The sequence below is a fragment of the Argentina silus genome, assembly GCF_951799395.1.
Source record: "Argentina silus genome assembly, chromosome: 6".
In the NCBI taxonomy this organism is placed as follows: domain Eukaryota; kingdom Metazoa; phylum Chordata; class Actinopteri; order Argentiniformes; family Argentinidae; genus Argentina; species Argentina silus.
The window spans coordinates 19,700,905-19,722,427 of record NC_139660.1 but is presented as its reverse complement, the minus strand read 5'-3'; the positions used below and the strand labels follow the sequence as shown (position 1 = coordinate 19,722,427).

The window sequence follows — 21,523 nt, the reverse complement described above, 5'->3', positions numbered from 1 at the left end:
GGGCTAGGACTTCGAAGAGCAGGAAGAGGGCCAGAGCCACAACCCCCACCCCCCCCTGGCTCACCTTGGTGCTCCCCCCAAACGCAGACGTCAGGTCCTGGTTGAAGGCTGTTCTCTGCTGTGCAGACAGATGATGTTGAAGGGCCGTGTAGTGTTGGCTGAGAGCAGTGCCGGAGTCGAGGGAGAGGAAGTCGGCGATGGTTGAATCGAGGGAGATATCAGGAATGATGCCACCCTCCCTAGCAGCAGAGAACAGGCTGTGTACTGTTGCTGAAGATGGAAGACACAAGGTGTTGCCAGTGAGAATCATTATTCTTCCTCTCTCTCTCTTTTGCTCTCTATCCCTGTGAGTCTATCGTTCTGTCTGTTTCTCGCCTCTGTTGCTCTCCCTATCTCTCTCTCTCTCTGTCTGTCGGGTGGTTGGTCGGTCGGTCGGTCAGTCGGTCAGTCTCTGTTCTGTTTGTAAGTCTGAACTATTCACTCTTTTCAGTATGAAAAATACACTTTGCTACATTTCTGAGACTAAAATCTAAAAGGCACTCTCGAGGTATATTTGAACAGACCAGAAGTGGCGGACATTGTCCCGTCAAAGATCAACATTTGTTGACTGTTTGGGGGTCTGTGGTTTGATCCAGCTGGAAGACAAACAGTGAAACGTACCTTGTGAAAAGGAATAATGTGAACCAATATGGTCTGTAACATTGGACTCAAAAACAATGACCTGTTGACCTGCTCAAGTTAGCATGGTGTGTGTGTGTGCGCGTGTGTGTGTGTCACGGTGTAGATGAACCCCTAAGTGGAGATGGGCTGTAGTGGTGTATGCTTTCAGGGAAAGTGTCAGGTGTCTGATCAACATGAGACGTGTGTGTTTGCACACACACACACACACACACACACACACACACAGTTCTGCTCTGGTGGACTTGTATAGCCATACTTACACATACACAAGTAGGCCTGTACAAGAATTTCCCTATAACAATGTAGACACTTTCACTAGGGCTACATTGCCCTTTCAAAAGACAAATAAAGTGGATACATTAAAGGTCTAACACTATCAATTATTGTTATCTTTACCTAGAAATGCATATTTCAAATCTGTAGACAGATTTAGATTTGAAGGAACATTATTTTCAGGGAATAACTATCAGGGCAGACTGTTGGCAAGAACCTTGGCAGGACTACCGCAGCCCAATAGAGGACTAGTCTCTCACCCTGGGACGCCATGGTTGTCAGGGAGTGTGAAAGCCCCTGCCTGAAACATTCCTAAGGGAGTTGAAGCCTAGCTTCTACCTGGAGCAGCAGACAACTTTGAACAGCGGCTATGCGTCGCGTCTCACTACTCTTAATCACCAAATCCTATTCATGGATGCTCTGGATTATCCTCGTTGATATTCGTGTGAATGCGCGTTGGAATATCGGTGTATTTCATTGGCATATGCCCCGATGGTTCTGCCTTGTCGTGGATAAATCGTGTGACTGCAACTTACTTAGAACAACATCGTGTTGATTGATTGACTTTTTACAAGCGCAAAACCTATATTTGAAGGAAATCATTTCTTCTTAGGAAATGTTATTGGAAGGAAATCATGTATTCTGCCATAGCACGCGGACGCCGCGGCGAGTTATGAATGATTGAAAAGTCGACCTCCCTTCTGTGGTTGTCAAGGCAACCTACACTGACAAGCAATCCGGAAAAAACAGCGACGCATATTCTAGGCAGACAACTTGTTTTGAAAGCAACATTTAGGATTACATAATAGGATTTAATGTTTGTCTATTTTCCCCGTGGCCTATTCGAAAGAGGGAATACGCTCAGATTAAAATGCCGACGTCCCCAGGTGTTGGGTCGCAGGCACCTGTCGGATGTGGTCCAGGTAGAGTGCGCGTAGCTATAGGATTTAAAGGGCCAGAGAAGAGACATGGACATGGCGTCCAGGAATGGTCTGACGGATCCAAATATGAAGGAGACTTTTATAATGATTTGAAACATGGCACAGGAATCTTCACCTGGGCAAACGGAGAGGTAAGCTGAATTTCAGACGTTTAGCCTATTCAATGGCCTAGGGTATAAAAACTGTTTTTATATATCATGTTTGTATGTAAAAACAGGCCTTTTAACAGTGTTTAGTAGTTCATAATAGGTCTATCAAATGGGTTTGTCACTTTATGTTCTAGTTTTATGAAGGCTCATTCTACAAAGATTATCGTCATGGAAGTGGATCTTACTCCTGGCCAGGAGGGTTCAAGTTTGTTGGCAAGTTTTATCTGAACCGCAAGGAGGGTTACGGGCTCCAGATGTTCCCTGATGGGTCCACCTTTCAGGTAAAAGATGAGGACTGTAGACAATACAGGCTCTATCTAGTGGGTGCTACACAATGGTAGTGATGTGGTGAGTTGTCTAGAAAGGCACTATATAAATGCAATCAATAATTATTGTTACTACTGTTATGATTATTATCTCATAACAATTCACACATTCTTCCTTTGGGAATCTATAAGGTATTATCTTCTCTACCATCTCAACATTATGTTCTGTCCATTTTCTGCTGAACGATATGAGTGTCTACCGGTATACTGGTGGAGGTAGAAATCGAAGGACAGACTTATTGTAATGCATGGAATGGAATGAGGAATGGCATCAAACAGATTGGGCTCATTCTAATGCATGGAATGGAATTAGGAGTGGTGTCAGTCACTCCTGTTTGATACCATTTTTCATTCCATTCCATGCATTACAATAAGCCCATCCTCCGATGTCTGCCTCCACCAGCCTCCCCTGCGGTATACATCATGTTAGCTCTGTTATGGCTAGTCTTTGTGGACTCAAGACTGGAGCCATACCAGGGCTAACACGTGACCTGCGTTCCACAGGGGTTGTACCGTGCAGACGAGCGGTTCGGGCCGGGCATGGTGACGTACCCAGACGGGCGTCAGGACGTGGGTCTGTGGCACCGCGAGCGTCTGCTGAGGCTGTGTACTGCTCTGGAGGGGGGCTTCACTCTGCAGGACTTCCCTGAACACAGGAACCGGATCACCCTGAAGAGGGACCCCCAGACCCAGACCCAGACCGGCTCCAGAGTGGTTTCCCTGGACCCTCTCCGCTCCCCGTACCAGGATCTGCTCCAGGATGAGCGCTTCATCCTGCCCCCAGACATGGAGCGCTACTCCACGGACTCGGACCACCTGCCGGTCCCCTGGGGTCTGCGGAGGGAGCTGGACCTGAGGTTCTTCGGGGAGGACTGTGACCAGCCGGACTCTGACCCCTCCGCCTCCGCAGCCCTGCCACTACAGCAGCGCATGCAGGCTCACATACACAAGCACAGGTCAGACACTAACCACTAACTCACTGGCTACCAGGGGAGGCTGGTGGAGGTAGAAATCCTGGTGTGTTTGACCCTTTCTCATTCTGTTCCATGCATTACAATGAGCCGTCCTCCGATTTCTACCTCCACCAGCCTCTCCTGCTGGCTACATACTGTAGATGATGATGAAAATATGATGATAAACTATCATCATATTTCATACAATGTGAAAAATGGCAATGAAAATGATTAAATAAAATGTATAAGCAAGATTAAAACATGGTTAAAAGAGAGAATGATGGATGGTGAAACACACAGATAGAATGATGATTTTCCAGCAATATTGTTTCATGGTTGGAACCCCCCGTGTTTCAGGTTTGAGTTTGAGAACCTGGACTGGGACGTGAACGCTGTACTATCAGACAACAGGGAGCGCTTTGGCCCTAAGGGGTCCCTGGAGCTCAACTCGGAGCGTCTGATCCAGGAGGCTTCGCTGGGAGACCCCCAGAGTGTGTACCGCATCCTGAGGGACGGCAAGCTGCACCCTGATGTGGGCGACGCCCGGGGCCACACTGCTCTCATCGCAGCTACGGTAAGAGACTCTGGTGTTGTGTCTCTACGACAGGGCCGAGAGCTGGAGCTCAGAGATGACTTATACCTGTTATAACACCACTTAGGGCCGACAGGTACAGCAGAATGCATTATGAGGCTGAGCTGTTTCTTCCAAAACATTGTATTTGTGTTGTTTTTTAATCTTGTATGAGTAGGAAGAATATTGAGGTTGAACAATACAAAAGAACAAACACACCCACACATCGAACCTGAACACAATAAGCCAAACGAACGTTCTGCTGTCTCTCCACAGGTGAACTGCCACAACGATGTGATCCACCTCTTGCTGGACAGTGGGGCAGACATCAACAAGCTCAACTGTGAGGGCATGTCTGCTCTGGCCGTCTGCAACGTCCTGTACTACCCCATCCAGTCTTTACACCACACCATAGCTGAGAGGGTACCTCAGAAGACCCTGCCCAAGTCACAGGTAAACAACAACAACAACAACTACAGGTACCCTACCTACTACCCCATCTAGTCTCCTCAGGCCCTGCCTGAAGCACAGGTCTGGATCTGGATCTTCATTTTGATTTTATCTGTCAACTTTTGGGATATGTCTGTGGTGTGTTGTGCAGTCTGTGGTGTGTTGTGCAGGTTTGCAAGGCCCTGTCTCCCTTGGTGAACACCAAACTACCTGACCAGCCTGACCAGCCCAACATCAACCAGGCTGACCAGAACGCTCAAGATGACCAGATCAACCAGTCTGAGGAGGAGGTTTCCCAGTCAGTCCAGTACCAGGACAGTGAAGAGCCAGTGGAAGAAGAGGACGATGAGGACCAGACGGACGATGACCAGCACCTCCGGGATGAGCAGGAAGCACTGGACCGAGAGGAGAGGGAGAGAGAGGAGGAGCAGGAGAGATGGGAGAGAGAAGAGAGGGAGGAGGGGGAGGAAGGAGAGGAGGGAGAAGAGAGCTCCATCCAGGTGCTAGATGGCAACATCGAGGTGGGCACGGTGCCCTGGGACAACGGCGTGAAGCCAGGCCAACGCCGGGAGAGCAGGGGTGGGGAAGGGAGGAGGGGCAGCGCAGCCGACGACCCCGCCTTCGACTCAGCCCGCTCCGTCGCCAGCTTCCCTATCCTGGTCACGGAGGAAGTGATGCAGCGGACGGCGGAGGCCATGAGCAGCTCGGGCCTGGTACTGCCCACCGACACGCAGGAGACCGTCCGCAAAATGGCGCTGATGAAGACGGAGTGAGTTGATTGATTCATATAGTATAGGGATCTGTTTTGAGAGCAAAGGGAGGCTCTACCCAGTATTAGTATAGTGGTCCTAATAAAGAGCAAAGAGAGGCCCTACCCAGTATTAGTAGTGTTCCTAAGAAAGTGCTGGGTGAGTGTACATGCAGCTGTTACAGCCCGTACAATACCATGTCACTCAAACTAGAAATCACCTTCATTTATCAGTGTCTTAAGGTTAATTTATGCTTTGGCGATCAACAGAAATGACGTGGAGTCGACACTTTTGAACTTTCTTATGTCGCTGACGCCGTCAGATCGTCTATGACAAGCGAGCCACACATTTTTTGTTGAGCGACGATTTGTCGATCAACACATATTAAAAAGCATAAAACTGTTTTTGCAGCCACCAACTGTGACTTGCTGATAAAGCTGATTTGAAGCTGGAAGTGTTGATGAGCTCTCATGCCTCACTGCCCAGGCACAGGGGCTCCTATGTAATCATCCACTAGACTAACTAAAATGCTGCCTAGTAACATAATGATGAAGCCGACAGAGGCCAGGGGAGGCTGGTGGAGGTAGAAATCGGAAGACAGGCTTATTGTAATGCATGGAATGGAATGAGGAATGGTATCAAACACGCGTGTGTACATTATGTGTGTATGTGTGAGCAGGCACAGAGGCAAGTGGGCCACCATGAAGCTGCTGCTGGACCGGGGGGCCGACCCCAACGCCTCCAGGGTCCCCATGCCCGTCCTGTTCCTGGCCATCAAGGCCGGCCACATCCAGGCTGTCAGATGCCTGCTGGAGTGTGGCGCTCGCACAGACATGCCCCTCCCCTCAGAGGTGGGCTGGGCCTATCACCTGCTCTCACTCCCACCTTCCTCATCAGGCTCCTCTTCCTCTCACACTCCTCTTCCTCATCAGGTTTCTCCTCACACTCCTCTTCCTCACTTTCTCCTTACTTTTCTTCCTCCCCCTCCTATTCTCCTCTTCCTCTTCTTAAAGGGACACTTCATACATTTTTAACATCACAATCATTGTCTCCAGCACCATACCAGTGTGTACAAATTCTAGTCAAAAAGATAAGAGAAAAGGTTGTTAGGAAATTACCCCCTGTCATGTCATTGGGGGTAAAACAAATATTGAATTCATTGATTTTCAAAAACTACATCCACAAACACACTCCCCCCAGATGGAAACTCATTGTAGTTTGTGAAAATAACTGTGTGAATATTTGTTGGACCCCCTAGCAAAAGGGCCTGTACCCGCTGCACATCTCTGCCGCTCTGCCCGGGGCGGAGGGTCCCAAGATCACGGAGCTGCTTCTCCACGCCATGGCGGACTCTGACGTCAGGGCTCAGGATGAGCAGGAGATATTTGAGCTGGACAAGGTCAGTGTGGAGGAGCCGGAGCAGAGACAGTCAGGCCCTGTCCTGAAACAACCTTAGTCCCTAGACACTTGTAGTGTAGAGCTAGGAATGATTGGATCAGTATAAGGATGATGGGGGGGTTGATACCATGTGTGTTTGATACCATTCCTCATTCCATTCCTGCATTACAATGAGCCCGTCCTCTGATTTCTACCTCCATCAGCCTCCCCTGGCTTACACCTATCGAATGTTTTCAGGTTTATAAGACCCTCAGGCGAACAGACCAGGGGTTGTTTTTGGACATAGTCTGAGTGAAGAGTTGACTCACTCCGCTTCAAAATTCATAACCTGTCTGTTTTGTTATCTTTTCACATTTTTAATTGATACCAATGTAACACTCAACTTCCCCGCCACCTCCCCCATAGAACACTGTGGAGCCTCAGGCTGGCTTTGGCAACAAGTCTTCCACCTCATCCGGCCCCCCCGCCCAGTTCTACACGGCCCCCAAGGACCCCCCCGCAGAGGGGGGCAGGACACCCCTACACGTGGCCTGTCAGAGGGACAGCGACTACACTGTGAGTGGCCAACAAACCAACAGACATGATATAATGCATTATAACATGCATATGAAGCCTTAATCATGTATGCTTATCTGTTATGTCTTGTTGTGGCATGTTCAATGTTGTCTAGAAGTTGGCTAAAGCATTATACACTTCTGTGTATGAGTGTGTGTCTCCTCTCTATGTATTTAGGGATATACCAGAGACTAAACTTCAATGTCCAGTATATATAAAATGTTTTTGAACAATATATTGAAACACTGAAATATTCTTAGAATTGTAAAGCAACTAAAACTTATAATATTTAATATTTCTTACACCTTTTCCCTAATTGATAAGTATTGTAATACCTGACTAACCTGTAAGCTTATATCCTGTATTGTCACATTATTGTATTGTACATTGTCATTGATTCATAAAAAAAAAAGTATATAAATAAAAAACAAGGGATATATAATAGTGTGTATGTTTGTCCTGTGTATTTCAGAATGCCAGGGAGGTGGTGTCTCTGCTGCTGTCCCACAAGGCCAGCACCAACCTCCTGTGGAGCGGCCACTCCCCCCTCTCTCTGGCTATCGCCAGCGGCAACGACCTGGTTTGTGCCCACAATCCTAGATCTCAGATATAATGAACCCACTTGCTTTAAAGGGATAGTTCAGGTTTTTCAATGTTAGATCTAATTTTCCACATACTTGGGAGTGTTGGAGGCTCATCCAGACACTGGTATGGATAAATGCTAGCCCCCGAGCCAGCCAGAGAAAGCTCAAGAATGGAAATATGACCGAAAAAACACTAAAAATAAAACATAAAAAAACTTGAACTGTACCTTTAACCATCCATCTCTTGTAGAGGAGAGCAGGAAGCCAGTATAGACTATTGGAATGCACCCCTTTTATCTCTCTTGTTCATTGACTTCTCTCTGATGTAATTACCCCTCCCCCCCCTTCTCAGGCGGTGGATGAGCTCCTGGCAGGGGGTGCGGACCCCAACCTGCCCCTGACCCGCCGCGTGGGCAGTGCCCTCTGTGCCATGACCAACATCAGCTACGACTGTGGGGCGCACCCCCGCAACAGGACCAAGCTGGTAACTTTACACCCACACACACAGATACACACACCTGTATGGAACACTGTATACACGCACACAACTGTATGGAACACTGTAAACACACACACACACACCTGTATGGAATAATGTACAGAAGCGCACACACACGCACACCTGTATGGAACACTGTACACAGACACACACACTGATGTTTGTGTTTTATCTAGCTGGAGAAGCTGATGAAGGCTGGTGCCAACATCCTGATGCCCGTGGTGGTGGGTGAGGGCCGCAGGTTTGCCGTGGGCACCGCTGTAGACTATGCCCACTACGCCTTCCACCAGGTAACACTAAACCAGTAGGCATCACCTGGTCAACACTACGCCCATTATGGGTCGCTTGGCACCTAATGGGTCACCAAATACCAACACCGCCTGTCAATAACCCCAAACCTGATTCCCTCAGTCAGAAACAGAACTTCCACTGTCTGAAATATTTCTATGAGCGTTTCTGTCTCAGAATGCATCACTTATCATATGGATCCATGTTAAGGGCAGGTGACCTGAGAGGAGCTGTGCAGACCAGGGGAGGCTGGTGGAGGTAGAAATCGGAGGACGGGCTCATTGTAATGCTTGGAATGGAATAAGGAATAGTATCAAATTGCATTACAATGAGCCCGCCCTCCCATTTCTGCCTCCACCGGCATCCACTGGTACAGAGGGGGTGACTTCCTTCGCCCACACCCCTCTCCTCCTCCCCCCCCCCCTCCCAGGACTGGCGCATCGCCCACACGCCCTACCACACCCTGAACCAGCGGGAGCGGGAGGCCTACAATGCCCGCAGACAGATGCTAGGCCTGATGGGAGATCTACTGCGCCAAGCGGCTGTCAGGATGGAACGGCAGCGCATTGACAGGGAGCAGGGCCAGGGCATCAACAGTGAGTGTGTGTGTGTGCGCGCGCGCGAAGTGTTGGGGAAGCTACTCAGAAAAAGTAGTTAACAAGATTACCAATTACTTTACAATTTAAGTTAAACTCCACCAAAACTACCCTTAAGAGAAACATTGTTTGTCAAACAAAGAAAAAGTAGTTCAATACATCAAAACCTCTCCATGAAATAATACAAAATTAAGAAACACGACTGCAAGAACAGATCACTCTGGAGTCGAATGTTAACAGGATGTGTCATTTATTACTCAAAGAGGCCAACTGTCGAAACACTTTATAGAACATGTTTCTAGGCCAATAACAAATGCTGCCCACATGCAACAGACAGGGACACTGGAAACAAGTCTTTGTAGAAGTAGATCATCTTGCTGCTCGCTAACCACCATTAAAGCTAGCTGTACACAATAGCTCCTTATTAGCAATTTATTCCTACAATACATTCAGTTCCAGAGACGTGTTTATGTATATTTCTAATCCATTTAAGAATTATAGATAATCTAGGTGAGACTACCAACTCTCATCCAAATATTGCAAAGCTTATTCCATTAGCTAACGTTTGCCATTTGAGTCTAAATGACGCTGACATTTAGCTAGCTAAGATAGCGAGCTTGCTAGGCTAGCCAGACGTCAACTGTACTGGGCAGCTAGCTAGCTAGGTAGCTAACAAACTCACCTTGACACGTGTTCTTAAGCTTGTGTTCGACGTCTTTGCTGTGGAAAGTTTATTAACTTTGGGTTTGCGCAGCTCACATGTGAACACATAAGTCTTTTCGGTGGAAGTGGTTAGTTTTTTTTATAAATTTGCTTAAGTACGGTGTTTCTGTGTCCTGGTCCATACTGTCCTGCGACACATAACAGTTGGTGTGTTACAGAAGAAGGCGCGCAGCTGAGTTAAATATACGAGAGTGGAGAGAGGAGAGAGAGTCAGGCGCAACCAAGTGGTAGAACAGGTTGAAGTCAACGGGCTGGAATAATAATGAAATTCTTATTTATTTTTGATGAGTAGTGACAGTAGTTCTCTACGTGGCAAAAAAAAAAGAAGGTAGTTAACTACTGAAACTGTTAAGATTTAGTTCAACTACCACCAAGCTACAGCAAAATGTACTTAAACTAATAGTTGAGCTACATGTAGTGGAACTACTCCCCAACACTGTGTGTGCGTGTGCGTGTGTTTCAGGAAGTGTGTGTGACCCCAGGACAATGCTCTGAAAATATGTACTGCAGGTGTTTGGTCTGCACTGTACACCTGTGTGTGTGTGTGTGTGCGCGTGCGTGTGTGTGTATGGCAGGTGTGAGTCCCACAGATAAGTTTGTGTACACTGGAGCAGGGGCCACTCCGCCCAGAGCTAAGGGTGCCAGGGTGACCCTCCCTGAGGAGCAGCCCAGCACTGAGTCTCTGCATCAGCTAGAGCAGAGAGCTAACACACAGCCTCACCTGGAGCAGAGGTACCATACACACTACTCATTACACACTTTACACTTCGCACTACACGCTACACACTACACTACACACCCAGACTACTAACACTACACACTTCACTAACACACGCGGAGACAAGACCACTTACACAAGCACAAGCACAAGCCAGTCCCCACTGACCATTCAACTTACACTCATTTCTTCTTCTTGATTATTCACGTTCCTCCCATTTCAGACGGGGCAGTAAATGGGAGACCAAGGCCCCGATTGTCAGGTGACTAGACTCTCCTTTATTCAACCGCATTTCAGACATTACCTAAATAAGAAACTCATTGTAAGGCTGTAGTGAGATGTTTACCCACTAGGTGGCAGCAAACTCATTGTTATGACGCGTTAGCTGCCTGTATAACAATACTAATGTTGTTGTTGGATATTACCCCAATGTGTCAGTGGTATCTGATGTGTAGGCTACTGTGTGTACTATCTGTATGGTACAGGGTGGCACTGCCAGAGATGCAACAGACCAGAGAGAGTTGCAAGCGCTCTGCCATCTTATGTCAGAGGGCAGTGAAACAAATGGACGCTCTCGTTCGTTACGATCTTCATCTTTGATGAAAATTGCTCTGTTTTTACGGCCACGACATCATATCCCAGAGTCTACCTTTAAGGCTACTGTTGCCAGTGTGGCCGTTGCTCCATGGTATCTTATGTGTGTATATACTGTACAGTATCTCTCTTATATATATATATTTAATGTAATGCATTGTAAGACGCTTTTATCCAAAGCGACTTACATTGCAGTGAGTGCATACATTTTTCAGTATATATGGTCCCAGCAGGAATCGAACCCACAACCTAAGAGTTGTTAGCGCCATGCTGTACCAAACTGAGCCACAGAGAAACACACTCTCTCTGTCTCTCTGTCTCTCTCTCTGTCTCTCTCTCTGTCTCTCTCTCTCTCTCTCTCTCTCTCTCTCTCTCTGTCTCTCTCTCTCTCCAGGAAGCCTCTGTTTAAGTACTGTTACCAGTGCGGGCGCTCGGTGGGCGTGGTCCTGATCGCGTGCAGCCGCTGTCATGAGGTGTTCTACTGCAGCAAGACCTGTAAGATGAAGGCCTGGAACGACCGGCACAAGGAGGAGTGCGTACGCGTGGCAGGTCGGAAGGACAGCCTCGCCCCCCGACTCACCACCAAGCCCCTCCTAGCACAGGCCAGAAAGAACTAAACCTGACCACACACCCTCCCCCCTCACACAGACTCACCCCCGAGCCCCCCTGTAGCACAGAGCAGAAAGTTCAACTAAACTTTGTCACACCCCTATGTGTCATTTGTTAAATTCATATCCACCATAAGACGCTTCCGTACAATGACTCATATTGATCCTAAACATCAGCCACGACCAAAGTGTCAAGTTGTCCAACAGTTTGATTAAACCAGAGTGCGTTCCTGTCTTGACGATAGAACCCTTGTAAGATTGAGAGTGTTGATTAGATGGTATTACAAATACCCCATGGTTACAGTATCTAAATAGAAATACTGTTTCACCTGTTTGACGTAATCTAGTTTAAGCGTATCTAGTTAAAATCAAGTTTTGTTGTTAATTACTTGCTGTACACACACTCACCCAGAGACGTACGTTTTCAATGCCTTTACCAGCTACTACCACTAGATGGCACTCTCACTGCACTGAACACACTCAGTTTAACATGGCGTTATATAGGCATTCTGCATGTCTGCAAAAGGTGTCCACACGCATGTTTAGAGTAGAATAAGACCAGGTGGGGCTGGTGGCTCATACAGCGTGTCCTGTGTGGGTTCCTTACAGGGGTCAACTACAGTGAACAGACTCCGGGTCAGGAGAAGAAAGGAGAGAGCACAGCCATGTCCAGGAGTAAGGTCAAGCATGGAGTAACACAGAATATAACAGGGATATAACAGGGACCAGCACCAGACAGCAGGAGGAGGGGGTCTATCTTTGATTTGGTGTCTGTGTGTCATTAAATTAGATGAGGTTAGATTAGATTATACATTATTGTGAATAAGAATAAGTGTGAATTATATATTAATGCATATGTACAATATACAGGATTAATGGGAAGGTATAATAGTGTATGTAACCATTTAGACCGGATAAAAAGACCCTATCTACTTAGCTTACTTTACCTTAGTACCTTAGTGGCCTGTATGAAAGGTGTGCATCAGAGGATAAGTAGACCAGGGGAGGCTGGTGGAGGTAGAAATCGGAGGTTGGGCTCATTGTAATGCATGGAATGGCATCAGGAATGGTATCAAACACATGTGTCCTCACATGCGTTCCACACGTGTTTGATACCGTTCCTCATTCCATTCCATGAATCACAATGAGCCTGTCCTCCGATTACTACCTCTTCCAGCCTCTACTGAGGTAGACTGTGGGTAGGCAGCCCCATTCCCAGGCTGTATTATAATACTGTCTCCCCCCTGGCCTACCTGCCTGTCTGTACCTAAAGTAATCTGGGCCTAAAGTACCTGAAGTAAACCAGGCTAGTAGGTAGACTATGGAAGACTATGTGCCTACCTGCCTACCTGTCTGCAGGAATCTCCATGAAGATCACCAATGCGTCTCTGATAGAGCAGATGAAGGTGCACCTGAAGCTAGAGAGGATCGAGGAGAAGCTGAGCCGAGATATGAAGCCCGGTAGGAGAGTAGGACATGTACTGTAGGACAGTAGACCTGGAGGTGCACTTGGTTTAGCCAGCTGGTTGAGTGAGAGGTGCAGTTGTGGATCTGTACAAGTGCCAGGAAAGCTAAATGAAGCAGACCGTAGCTGTGTTCCCTGGGGTCAAAGTCTGAGAGGAAGTAGAGTAGCTCAGAGTGCTCCAGGGAGGACAGAGAGACAGCTCTATGATGTGATATGTATGAATAATATACAGTAGGCTTCAGTATGGCACTGAGTGCCTCGTAAGGAAGTATAAATAGAATGTAGAGTATAAATAGAATGTAATAGTAAATAGAATGAGTAGAACAGACATAGTCCCTCAGAACCAAGACTACTTGGCTAGTACAACCAAAAGATGGCTGACATGGAATTGTAATACGTCATTGCCATGGTAATCATTATCACTGCATGTGTAGAACACAGAATGAAGGCAGTATAATGTGACTTCAGTTCTTATACCCCATGTAATTTAATGTCCAATTTTCTTACATTGTAAATGTGTTTTTTTTCCCCAACAAAAACTAAGCTAAGTAATTTGACTGTAACTTCCAAATGGTACACCAAAACATGGCTGCCAGTACACCCATCATGGAATATTGATTCTGTTTTTATGGTAGGAGATGTGGTACTAAACATGGCTGTGTCTGTGTGTGTCTGTGTCTGTGTCTGTGTGTGTCTTTGTCTGTGTGTGTCTGTGTCTGTGTGTGTCTTTGTCTGTGTGTGTCTGTGTCTGTGTGTGTCTGTGTGTGTCCGTATCAGTAGGTAAAGCCATAAAGTCCAAGAGCGGTGATGTAGGCGGAGCTTCAGAGCACGGACGGGGCCACTCTGGAGCCGGGGCCAAACCGGGGCATGGCCAGTTCAGCCTGGCACAGAAGGTCTCTGAGAGCCACCTCTACCTGAAGGAGAACTACAGCTTCGTCTGACTCTGACTGTTCCTGGTACTGATAGAGACACTGGCTTGGTTATTAAAGCACTTTGGGAATATTTATCTACAAACCTGTCTGTGAAGTATGCTGATTTGATTGGATATCATGATGTGTGTGTGTGTGTGTGTGTGTGTGTGTGTGTGTGTGTGTGTGTATGTGTGTGTGTGTCTGTGTCTGTGTCGTAGAGAGGAGGGGTAGGGGTTATCTGGTTACTGGTGAAATGTCAAATACGACATTTATCTTTAAATGTCACCACTTGTATAATAGCTGACACAAGGAAACAGTGGGAAAACCAACCAACCAAAAAAACCTCTGCAGGGAATTAGATTAAACAAAAGAGACATAAAAAACCAAACATGCCGGCACATGTTCAGATTGGCACATTGTAATAATGCCCAGATTCAGACAGAGCTCTGAGCTGTATGGCTCTGTGTATTTGAATGCTAGAACAATCAAGCCCTTAGTTCGAACCCACCTGATTTACATCCATACATTCTTTCACACACTCTTTCACACCCTGACACACACACACACACACACACTCTCACACTCTCTGTCTCTCACACTCACTCACTCACACACACACACACACATACTGTACATAACACACACGCACACTCACACACACACACATACACACACACACATACTGTACATAACACAAACACACACACACACACACACTTTTATGGTAATCAGTCACCCTGTATCCGTTTCCCAATCAATCAGCACTTTACCATGGTGCTTCTGTCCCATTGATTTTTCCATGTGCTGATTCGCTGTGTGATGAGTAGAGAGGCTGCTCATTGATTGATCAGCGCTCGCTCCCTGCCAGGGCAGAACGGTCCGGTGTTGGCTTAGAACCAGGGTTTAAATGAAGAGCTTAGAACCAGGGTTTAAATGAAGATTTTAGAACCAGGGTTTAAATGAAGAGTTTAGAACCAGGGTTTAAATGAAGAGTTTAGGACCAGCAGCCAACAGAGCAGGGGAAGTCAGGGGGAACATCCTTCCGGGACGGGAACGCATTGTAACGCATGGAACGTAATAGGGTATGGTATCAAACACACGTTTGAGCCCATCCTCCGATTTCTACCTCCACCAGCCTAGGGGAAGGCTTCCATGTCACCTCACACGCACACACTTTCATTGTGTAGCAAGATCTTCTATTATAACATCCACATACTGTCATGTCTTATTTACCTCACCCCAACGTTTCATCCAATCACTGACAAGTGATACACAACATTCCACTACAACAACCATCTTTATTCTCTGCTAAGACAAACTGTAACTGAACACACACACACACACAGGCTCTCCCCCTGCGTGTGCCTACCAACCAGCTCCAACAACAACATCACTGTGCTCCACAACGTTGGAACAACGTCTGGGCAACGCTTGGACAACGTTGGGCGTTTTGGTCAAGGCATCCCCACAGTCCAGACAGAGCCTGGGTCAGCTCAGGTGATGGGGTGGGGAAGGTTCAGACCCCCGGCCCCCGCTGCTTGGCTCCATGACCATAGATGACATTATATTACAAGAAGTAGGAAATATATACAAAAAAAGGTGCCCCTCTCTTCTCTCTTGTTTTGAAGGTAGCTAAGACAGATCTTCAGAGTCAGTGAGCCCTGTAGAACAATACTAACCAACCTCAAAAATGTGTGTGTGTGTGTGTGCGTGTGTGTGTGTGTGTGTGTGTGTGTGCGTCAGCGTGTGTGTGTGTGCGTGCATGCGTGTGCGTGTGTATCATGGTATCGGCTGCCCATAGAATACTTGCTGAGTTGTGCATCACCTGACTGTTATAAGAGAAGTAGCCATACGATTGACCAGATGGAGAAATGAATGAACATCAGAGGCACATAGAGGTGTATGGGCCTACACTGAGAGAGGCTGCTCTCTCTAGGTCTTCTCTGGCAGACAGGGGGTCGGCCTCTACTGTTATACTGCACCCAGGGGAGGCTGGCGGAGGTAGAAATCGGAAGACGGGCTCATTGTAACGCACGGAACGGAATGAGGAAATGTGTTTGACACCATTTGATACCGTGTGTTTGATACCTCATTCCTCATTCCATTCCATGCATTACAATGAGCCCGTCCTCCGATTCCTACCTCCGCCAGCCTCCACTGGCTTATACTGTTATAATGTACCGTAAGCCTTCTCACTGTACTGTACATGCAATCTTCCACGTGAAGTCGTTCAATAATGTTGTGATTATGTGCTATAGTTGTCAGAGTATATCGAAACTGTAAAGAAACCATTCCTTTGAGTTAAACAGATCCAATATTCCTTGAGATGGAAAACAAATGCTTGGGCGTAGCATACTGCAGACAGATATGCACCAAACTAGATCTCTCAGTGTTCACAGTGTTCCAACCATAGAACCATACAATTCATTCATTCATTCGTTCTAATTCTAGTTCTATGGTTCCCACAACATCACTGTGAAGGTATTGGCATTTTTAGAACATTGCAACAAGGTTTGCGTTTTACGTTAACGTTATATCAGAATGGTATTGTCAAGAAGAGTTTTCGTGCCATCCAAAATGGCGTCTAGCATGTATGTGCGTCGTCCATCCATCTTCCCCATTCAAGCATAGAACGAGAACAATCAAAATAAGCCAAAGGCCAGCTCTACTTGTCATTTAAACAAAACTTACAAAAAACAAGGAATATGAATTTTCTTCTTGTCTCTGACATCCAAAATAAAAGATAGTCAATTCATTCGTTCATTCATTCATTCATTCATTGACAGTCCCTTCCTTTTTTTTTGGCAAAGTCACCCTCCCATCCCACCCCCTTCTTCTTTTTTAACCCCCGCCTCAGTCTCACTCCAAAACACAGTCTGATTGGAGGCCGAGCCCGTTCATTACCGCCTGAGGAGCGGTGTGACCAATGGGAGCAGCAGGAGGAGGACGCAGGGGCGGGTCTGGCTTCCTGATGCTTTGACCTTCTTGTTCTCTGGTGGGTAGGCGTATCTGGGGCGGTCCGTCTTAGAACCAATCACACGAGGCCCGCTACGGGCACAGGAGTCACCCATGCACATTCCACTTCCCGATCCGCTGACGTCATCACCTGGGGACGGGAGAGAGGAGAGAGGAAGTGAGGAACATGAGGAATAAGGAAATGAATGAGATCAAGCTGATGGCTGATGCTTTTTTCATGCTGTGAATTTGGGGTCCCGAGACAAAAAAGTTTGGGAACCTCTGTCCTAGACCCTCTACATAACCTCTGACCCCCATTAACCCAGTGACCTCACACACTCTGGTGCCTCTATCACTCACAACACCAGTTGAGGCTAGTGGAGGTAGACATCAGAGGACCGACTCATTGTAATGCATGGAATGGAATGAGGAATGGATTCCATGCATTACAATGAGCCCGTCCTCCGATTTCTACCTCCACCAGCCTCCCCTTGTACGACACATATTCATCCCGCCCTCTCTCCCTTGCTCACTGGCGTCCTGGAAGTCCACGTCATTGCCGTTGAGGGCGTTCCTCAGTCGGTTGGTCATGATCTTCAGCTGCATGATCTGTTGGCGTATAGTCATGTCTGGCTTGGTGATGTCAATGTCCACCTCGGGGTTGTTGATCTGGCTGGCCAGGCCGTCACCCATCACCTCTGGGAGATACCTGAGGTAGACAGAGAGAGAGAGAGAGAGAGAGAGAGAGAGAGAGAGAGAGAGAGAGAGAAAGAGAGAGAGGTTTAGAACTGCTATCAACACTTCACTACCTTGAGTAACCATTACCTGAGGTAGGGTACCTGAGACAGACAGACACAGAGAGAGGGTGGTCACTGCTGACCACACAATCAACATTCACTACTGTACATCCAATAACTATCAACCTCCCATAGTCTCCCTTAGAATCCCCTAGAATCCCCTAGTCTCCCATGGTCTCCCATAGTCTCTCCTAGTCTCCCCTAGTCTCCCCTCATCTCCCCTAACCTCCCCTAGTCTCCCCTAGCCTCCCCTAGCCTCCCCTAGCGTCCCCATGTCTCCCCTAACCTCCCCTAGCCTCCCCTAGCCTCCCCTAGCCTCCCCTAACCTCCCCTAGTCTCCCCTAGCCTCCCCTAGCCTCCCCTAACCTCCCCTAGTCTCCCCTAGTCTCCCCTAACCTCCCCTAGTCTCCCCTAGTCTCCCCTAGTCTCCCCTAGTCTCAATCAATCACTTTATTGTCCCAGTAGGGAAATTCATTGTGCACTCAGGGGTTTACTGAATACACCAACCGTATATAGTAAAGCCATTAAATACTGTACTGTGCTGTATACACACACATACACAAATCCCCTGTTGCCCATTCATTCAACCCAGCCAGCAAGCTTATGGAAACAGATCGATCGTAGAAATATACGGTTAGCCTTGTTCAATTTAAGAGTTTTTGTTGCAAATGTATTTTCCTTCAGGAGATCACGAAAGTAACTATTGATTTTGTCAGTTGTCATTTCTTCAACCAATTATTTCAGTGTCTGGATCCATCTTCCCCTCCTCTCTCCTACTCTTTTCTCTCACTCTCTTTTATATCTTTCTTTGGGCTCTCTGAGCCGTTTCCACCACTGGATTCAATAGCTGTGGTCACAGTATTGGGATGGAAAACCACACGCGCACACACACGCGCACACACACACAAGCACACACACACACACACACACACACACACACACACACGCGCACACACACACACACGCACGCACACACACACACACACACGCACGCACACACACACACACACACACACACACACACACACACACACAGACACACACATGCACCGTTACTCACACGAAAACACACACACAGACTGCATACAGTTAGCCAGAGGAGCTACATTTGATACCTGTTCAAATCTGTAAATCACTCATATCAGTTTCTGCTTACGGCCGGGCGAACAGCACACCCAGCTAAACATGCATTATTAATGACCCATTGCTTACCAAATGCATTTTTATGACATGACCCGTCATATATTTCAATACTTCAGCAGAACATACACACACACACACACACACACACACACATGCACACACAGACACACACAAGCATCCACGCACGCGCACACACACACCCACACCCACACACACACACACACACAGACACAGACACACACACACACACACACACACATTTTAAATCATCGGCCAATGCTGCTGGAAACGTTCTTACACACACCCACGTAGCCACAAATACATTTATATTTTATGACGTAGTCTGTCACATAACTCAGAGTCAACGGCTCACAGTAAATCAGATTGTCCAATCTCTATCCAATAAGAGAAGTTGTGGCACGGCAGAAATGGAGGTAAACTGCTCAATAATCAATTCACTGTAATAGCATGAAAGAGGGCTGGGGGGAGGGGAAGGGAGGGGGTGGGAGGGGGGGAGGGGAGGGGAGGGGAGTGGGAGGGGGAGGGAGAAGGGAAGGGAGGGGAGGGGAGGGGAGGGGAGTGGGAGGGGGAAGGGAGGGGAGGGGAGGGTAGGGGAGGGTAGGGGAGTGCAAGGGGGAGGGGAGGGGAGGGGAGTGGGAGGGAGAAGGGAGGGGAGGAGAGGGGGGGAGGAGGGGAGTGGGAGGGGGAGGGCCATTTTAGGCTTGGATCCAGAACGCTATGGGGATTCACTGGGGGGCATTAAAAGCATTATTTGTTTTATTAATCCAGATCGAAATAAGCCTGTGCTTCAATTCTGTTATCCTATTAGACTCCCTCCCTCCTTTTTTTTGTAAACAAGCTGAAAGACAATATCGTAATCAAATGTAATGGGATGATACGGCATGACATCATGGTTGGAGCACATGCTGTGATGTCATGGAGAGGTCTGGTTCAGAATTATTCTTCAGAATTCAATCTGAAAGCATGGAGGGACGTAATCTGAAAAAGAGGGAGTAGCATCCCCCTGATAACAGATGAGAACTGTTATAATATATACAGTCATGAGAAAAAATTAGGACACCCTATGAAAACCTTTGTCTTCTTCAACATATTCAAACATATGGACATTTGATATTCATTTGAACAATATTGAAAAATTGAGGTAATATAACTAAACAAATACAACTGAAACAAATTATTTAAAAAATGATTGGTAAAATGTAATTAATAGAAATGCAATCTTCTTGTGAGGAAAAAGTTAGGACACCCCCACATTTAGTTCCACTTAAAATGCCTAAAATTATAATAAAGAGCACCACATCAGGTGCAAATGATTAGAACAGCGTTACAGAGGATTTTGGAGGAGCCTGTCCTATTTAAACCTCAGATATTTAGTTTGGTTTGCTCTTGATTGTTGAAGTGAGTTGCATCACCATGGCGAGATCAAAAGAGCTCTCTGAGGCCTTCAGAAGAAAAATTGTAGATGCATATGAGTCTGGGAAGGGATATAAAAAGATCTCCAAACTATTCGAAATTGGCCATTCCACTGTCCGGAAAATAATTTACAAGTGGAGAACATTTAAAACCACCACCAACATGGCCAGGTCAGGCCGCCCAAGCAAGTTCAGCATAAGAGCTGACCGAAAGATGCTTAAAGAAGTCTCCAACAATCCCAGAATGTCATCACGAGACCTACAGGTATCTCTTGCCACAATTGATGTCAAAGTACATGCATCCACCATAAGAAAGAGACTGAACAAGTTTGCATTACATGGGAGGTGTGCAAGGAGGAAACCCCTGCTGTCAAAAAAAACCATCAGGGCAAGACTAAAGTTTGCCAGAGAACACCTAGAGAAAGACCAGAACTTCTGGAACAATGTGCTTTGGACAGATGAATCCAAAGTTGAACTATTTGGGCACAGTAAGAGTAAACATGTTTGGCGCAAAACCAAGACAGCATTTGAGAACAAGAACCTCATACCAACTGTGAAGCATGGGGGTGGAAATGTCATGGTTTGGGGCTGCTTTTCTGCAGCAGGGCCTGGTCAGCTCACCATCATAGAATCCACTATGAATTTTGTATTGTATCAGAGGGTGCTTGAGGAAAATGTGAGACCATCTGTTCGACAGTTGAAGCTGAAGCAGATGTGGACCATGCAACATGACAATGACCCAAAACATTCCAGTAAATCTACCAAGGAATGGCTCAAGAAAAATAAATTGAGAGTTCTGGAATGGTCAAGTCAAAGCCCGGATCTTAATCTTATTGAGATGCTGTGGATTGATTTGAAACTGGCTGTGCATGCAAGACACCCCTCGAACATCACACAGCTGAAAGAATTCTGCAAGGAGGAGTGGGAAAAACTTTCTCCCAATTGATGTCAGAGACCTGTAGACAGTTATAAGAAATGTCTAATTGAGGTTATTTCAGCCAAGGGGGGCAATACTAGCTATTAGGGCATAGGGTGTCCTAACTTTTTCCTCAGTAGGAATTGGCATTATTGTTAATTTTTCGTTAAATAAATGATTACAAAGTTACATTTTCATAGTTTTTTGTTCAATTACATCCCCTTTATCTATAGACATTGTTAGAAAG

General features: G+C 46.7%; 2 protein-coding genes across 2 annotated transcripts in view; one reads left to right on the top strand and one right to left on the bottom strand.

The window, feature by feature from the left end:
- Positions 1 to 1,825: 1,825 nt before the first annotated feature.
- On the top strand, positions 1,826 to 14,062 carry ankmy1 (ankyrin repeat and MYND domain containing 1; the record flags this gene model as incomplete). Its single annotated transcript, XM_083672358.1, has 20 exons — positions 1,826 to 2,026; positions 2,179 to 2,325; positions 2,875 to 3,326; positions 3,681 to 3,897; positions 4,171 to 4,347; positions 4,515 to 4,736; positions 4,899 to 5,113; positions 5,773 to 5,944; positions 6,352 to 6,492; positions 6,897 to 7,046; positions 7,519 to 7,626; positions 7,983 to 8,114; positions 8,306 to 8,419; positions 8,848 to 9,013; positions 10,312 to 10,468; positions 10,678 to 10,716; positions 11,443 to 11,597; positions 12,266 to 12,331; positions 13,016 to 13,117; positions 13,902 to 14,062. 20 exons carry the CDS (start codon positions 1,826 to 1,828, stop codon positions 14,060 to 14,062), a joined length of 3,294 nt encoding a protein of 1,097 aa, XP_083528484.1.
- A 1,254-nt stretch (positions 14,063 to 15,316) lies between these two features.
- Positions 15,317 to 21,523, bottom strand: part of gpc1a (glypican 1a) — a 29,607-nt gene continuing 23,400 nt past the window's right edge. The window contains exons 8-9 of the mRNA XM_083672518.1: positions 17,521 to 17,696; positions 15,317 to 17,138 (exon numbers count right to left, since the gene is read on the bottom strand). Coding sequence (XP_083528644.1) covers positions 16,933 to 17,138; positions 17,521 to 17,696 — 382 coding nt within the window. The 3' untranslated portion in view covers positions 15,317 to 16,932. The remainder of the gene's footprint in view (positions 17,139 to 17,520; positions 17,697 to 21,523) is intronic.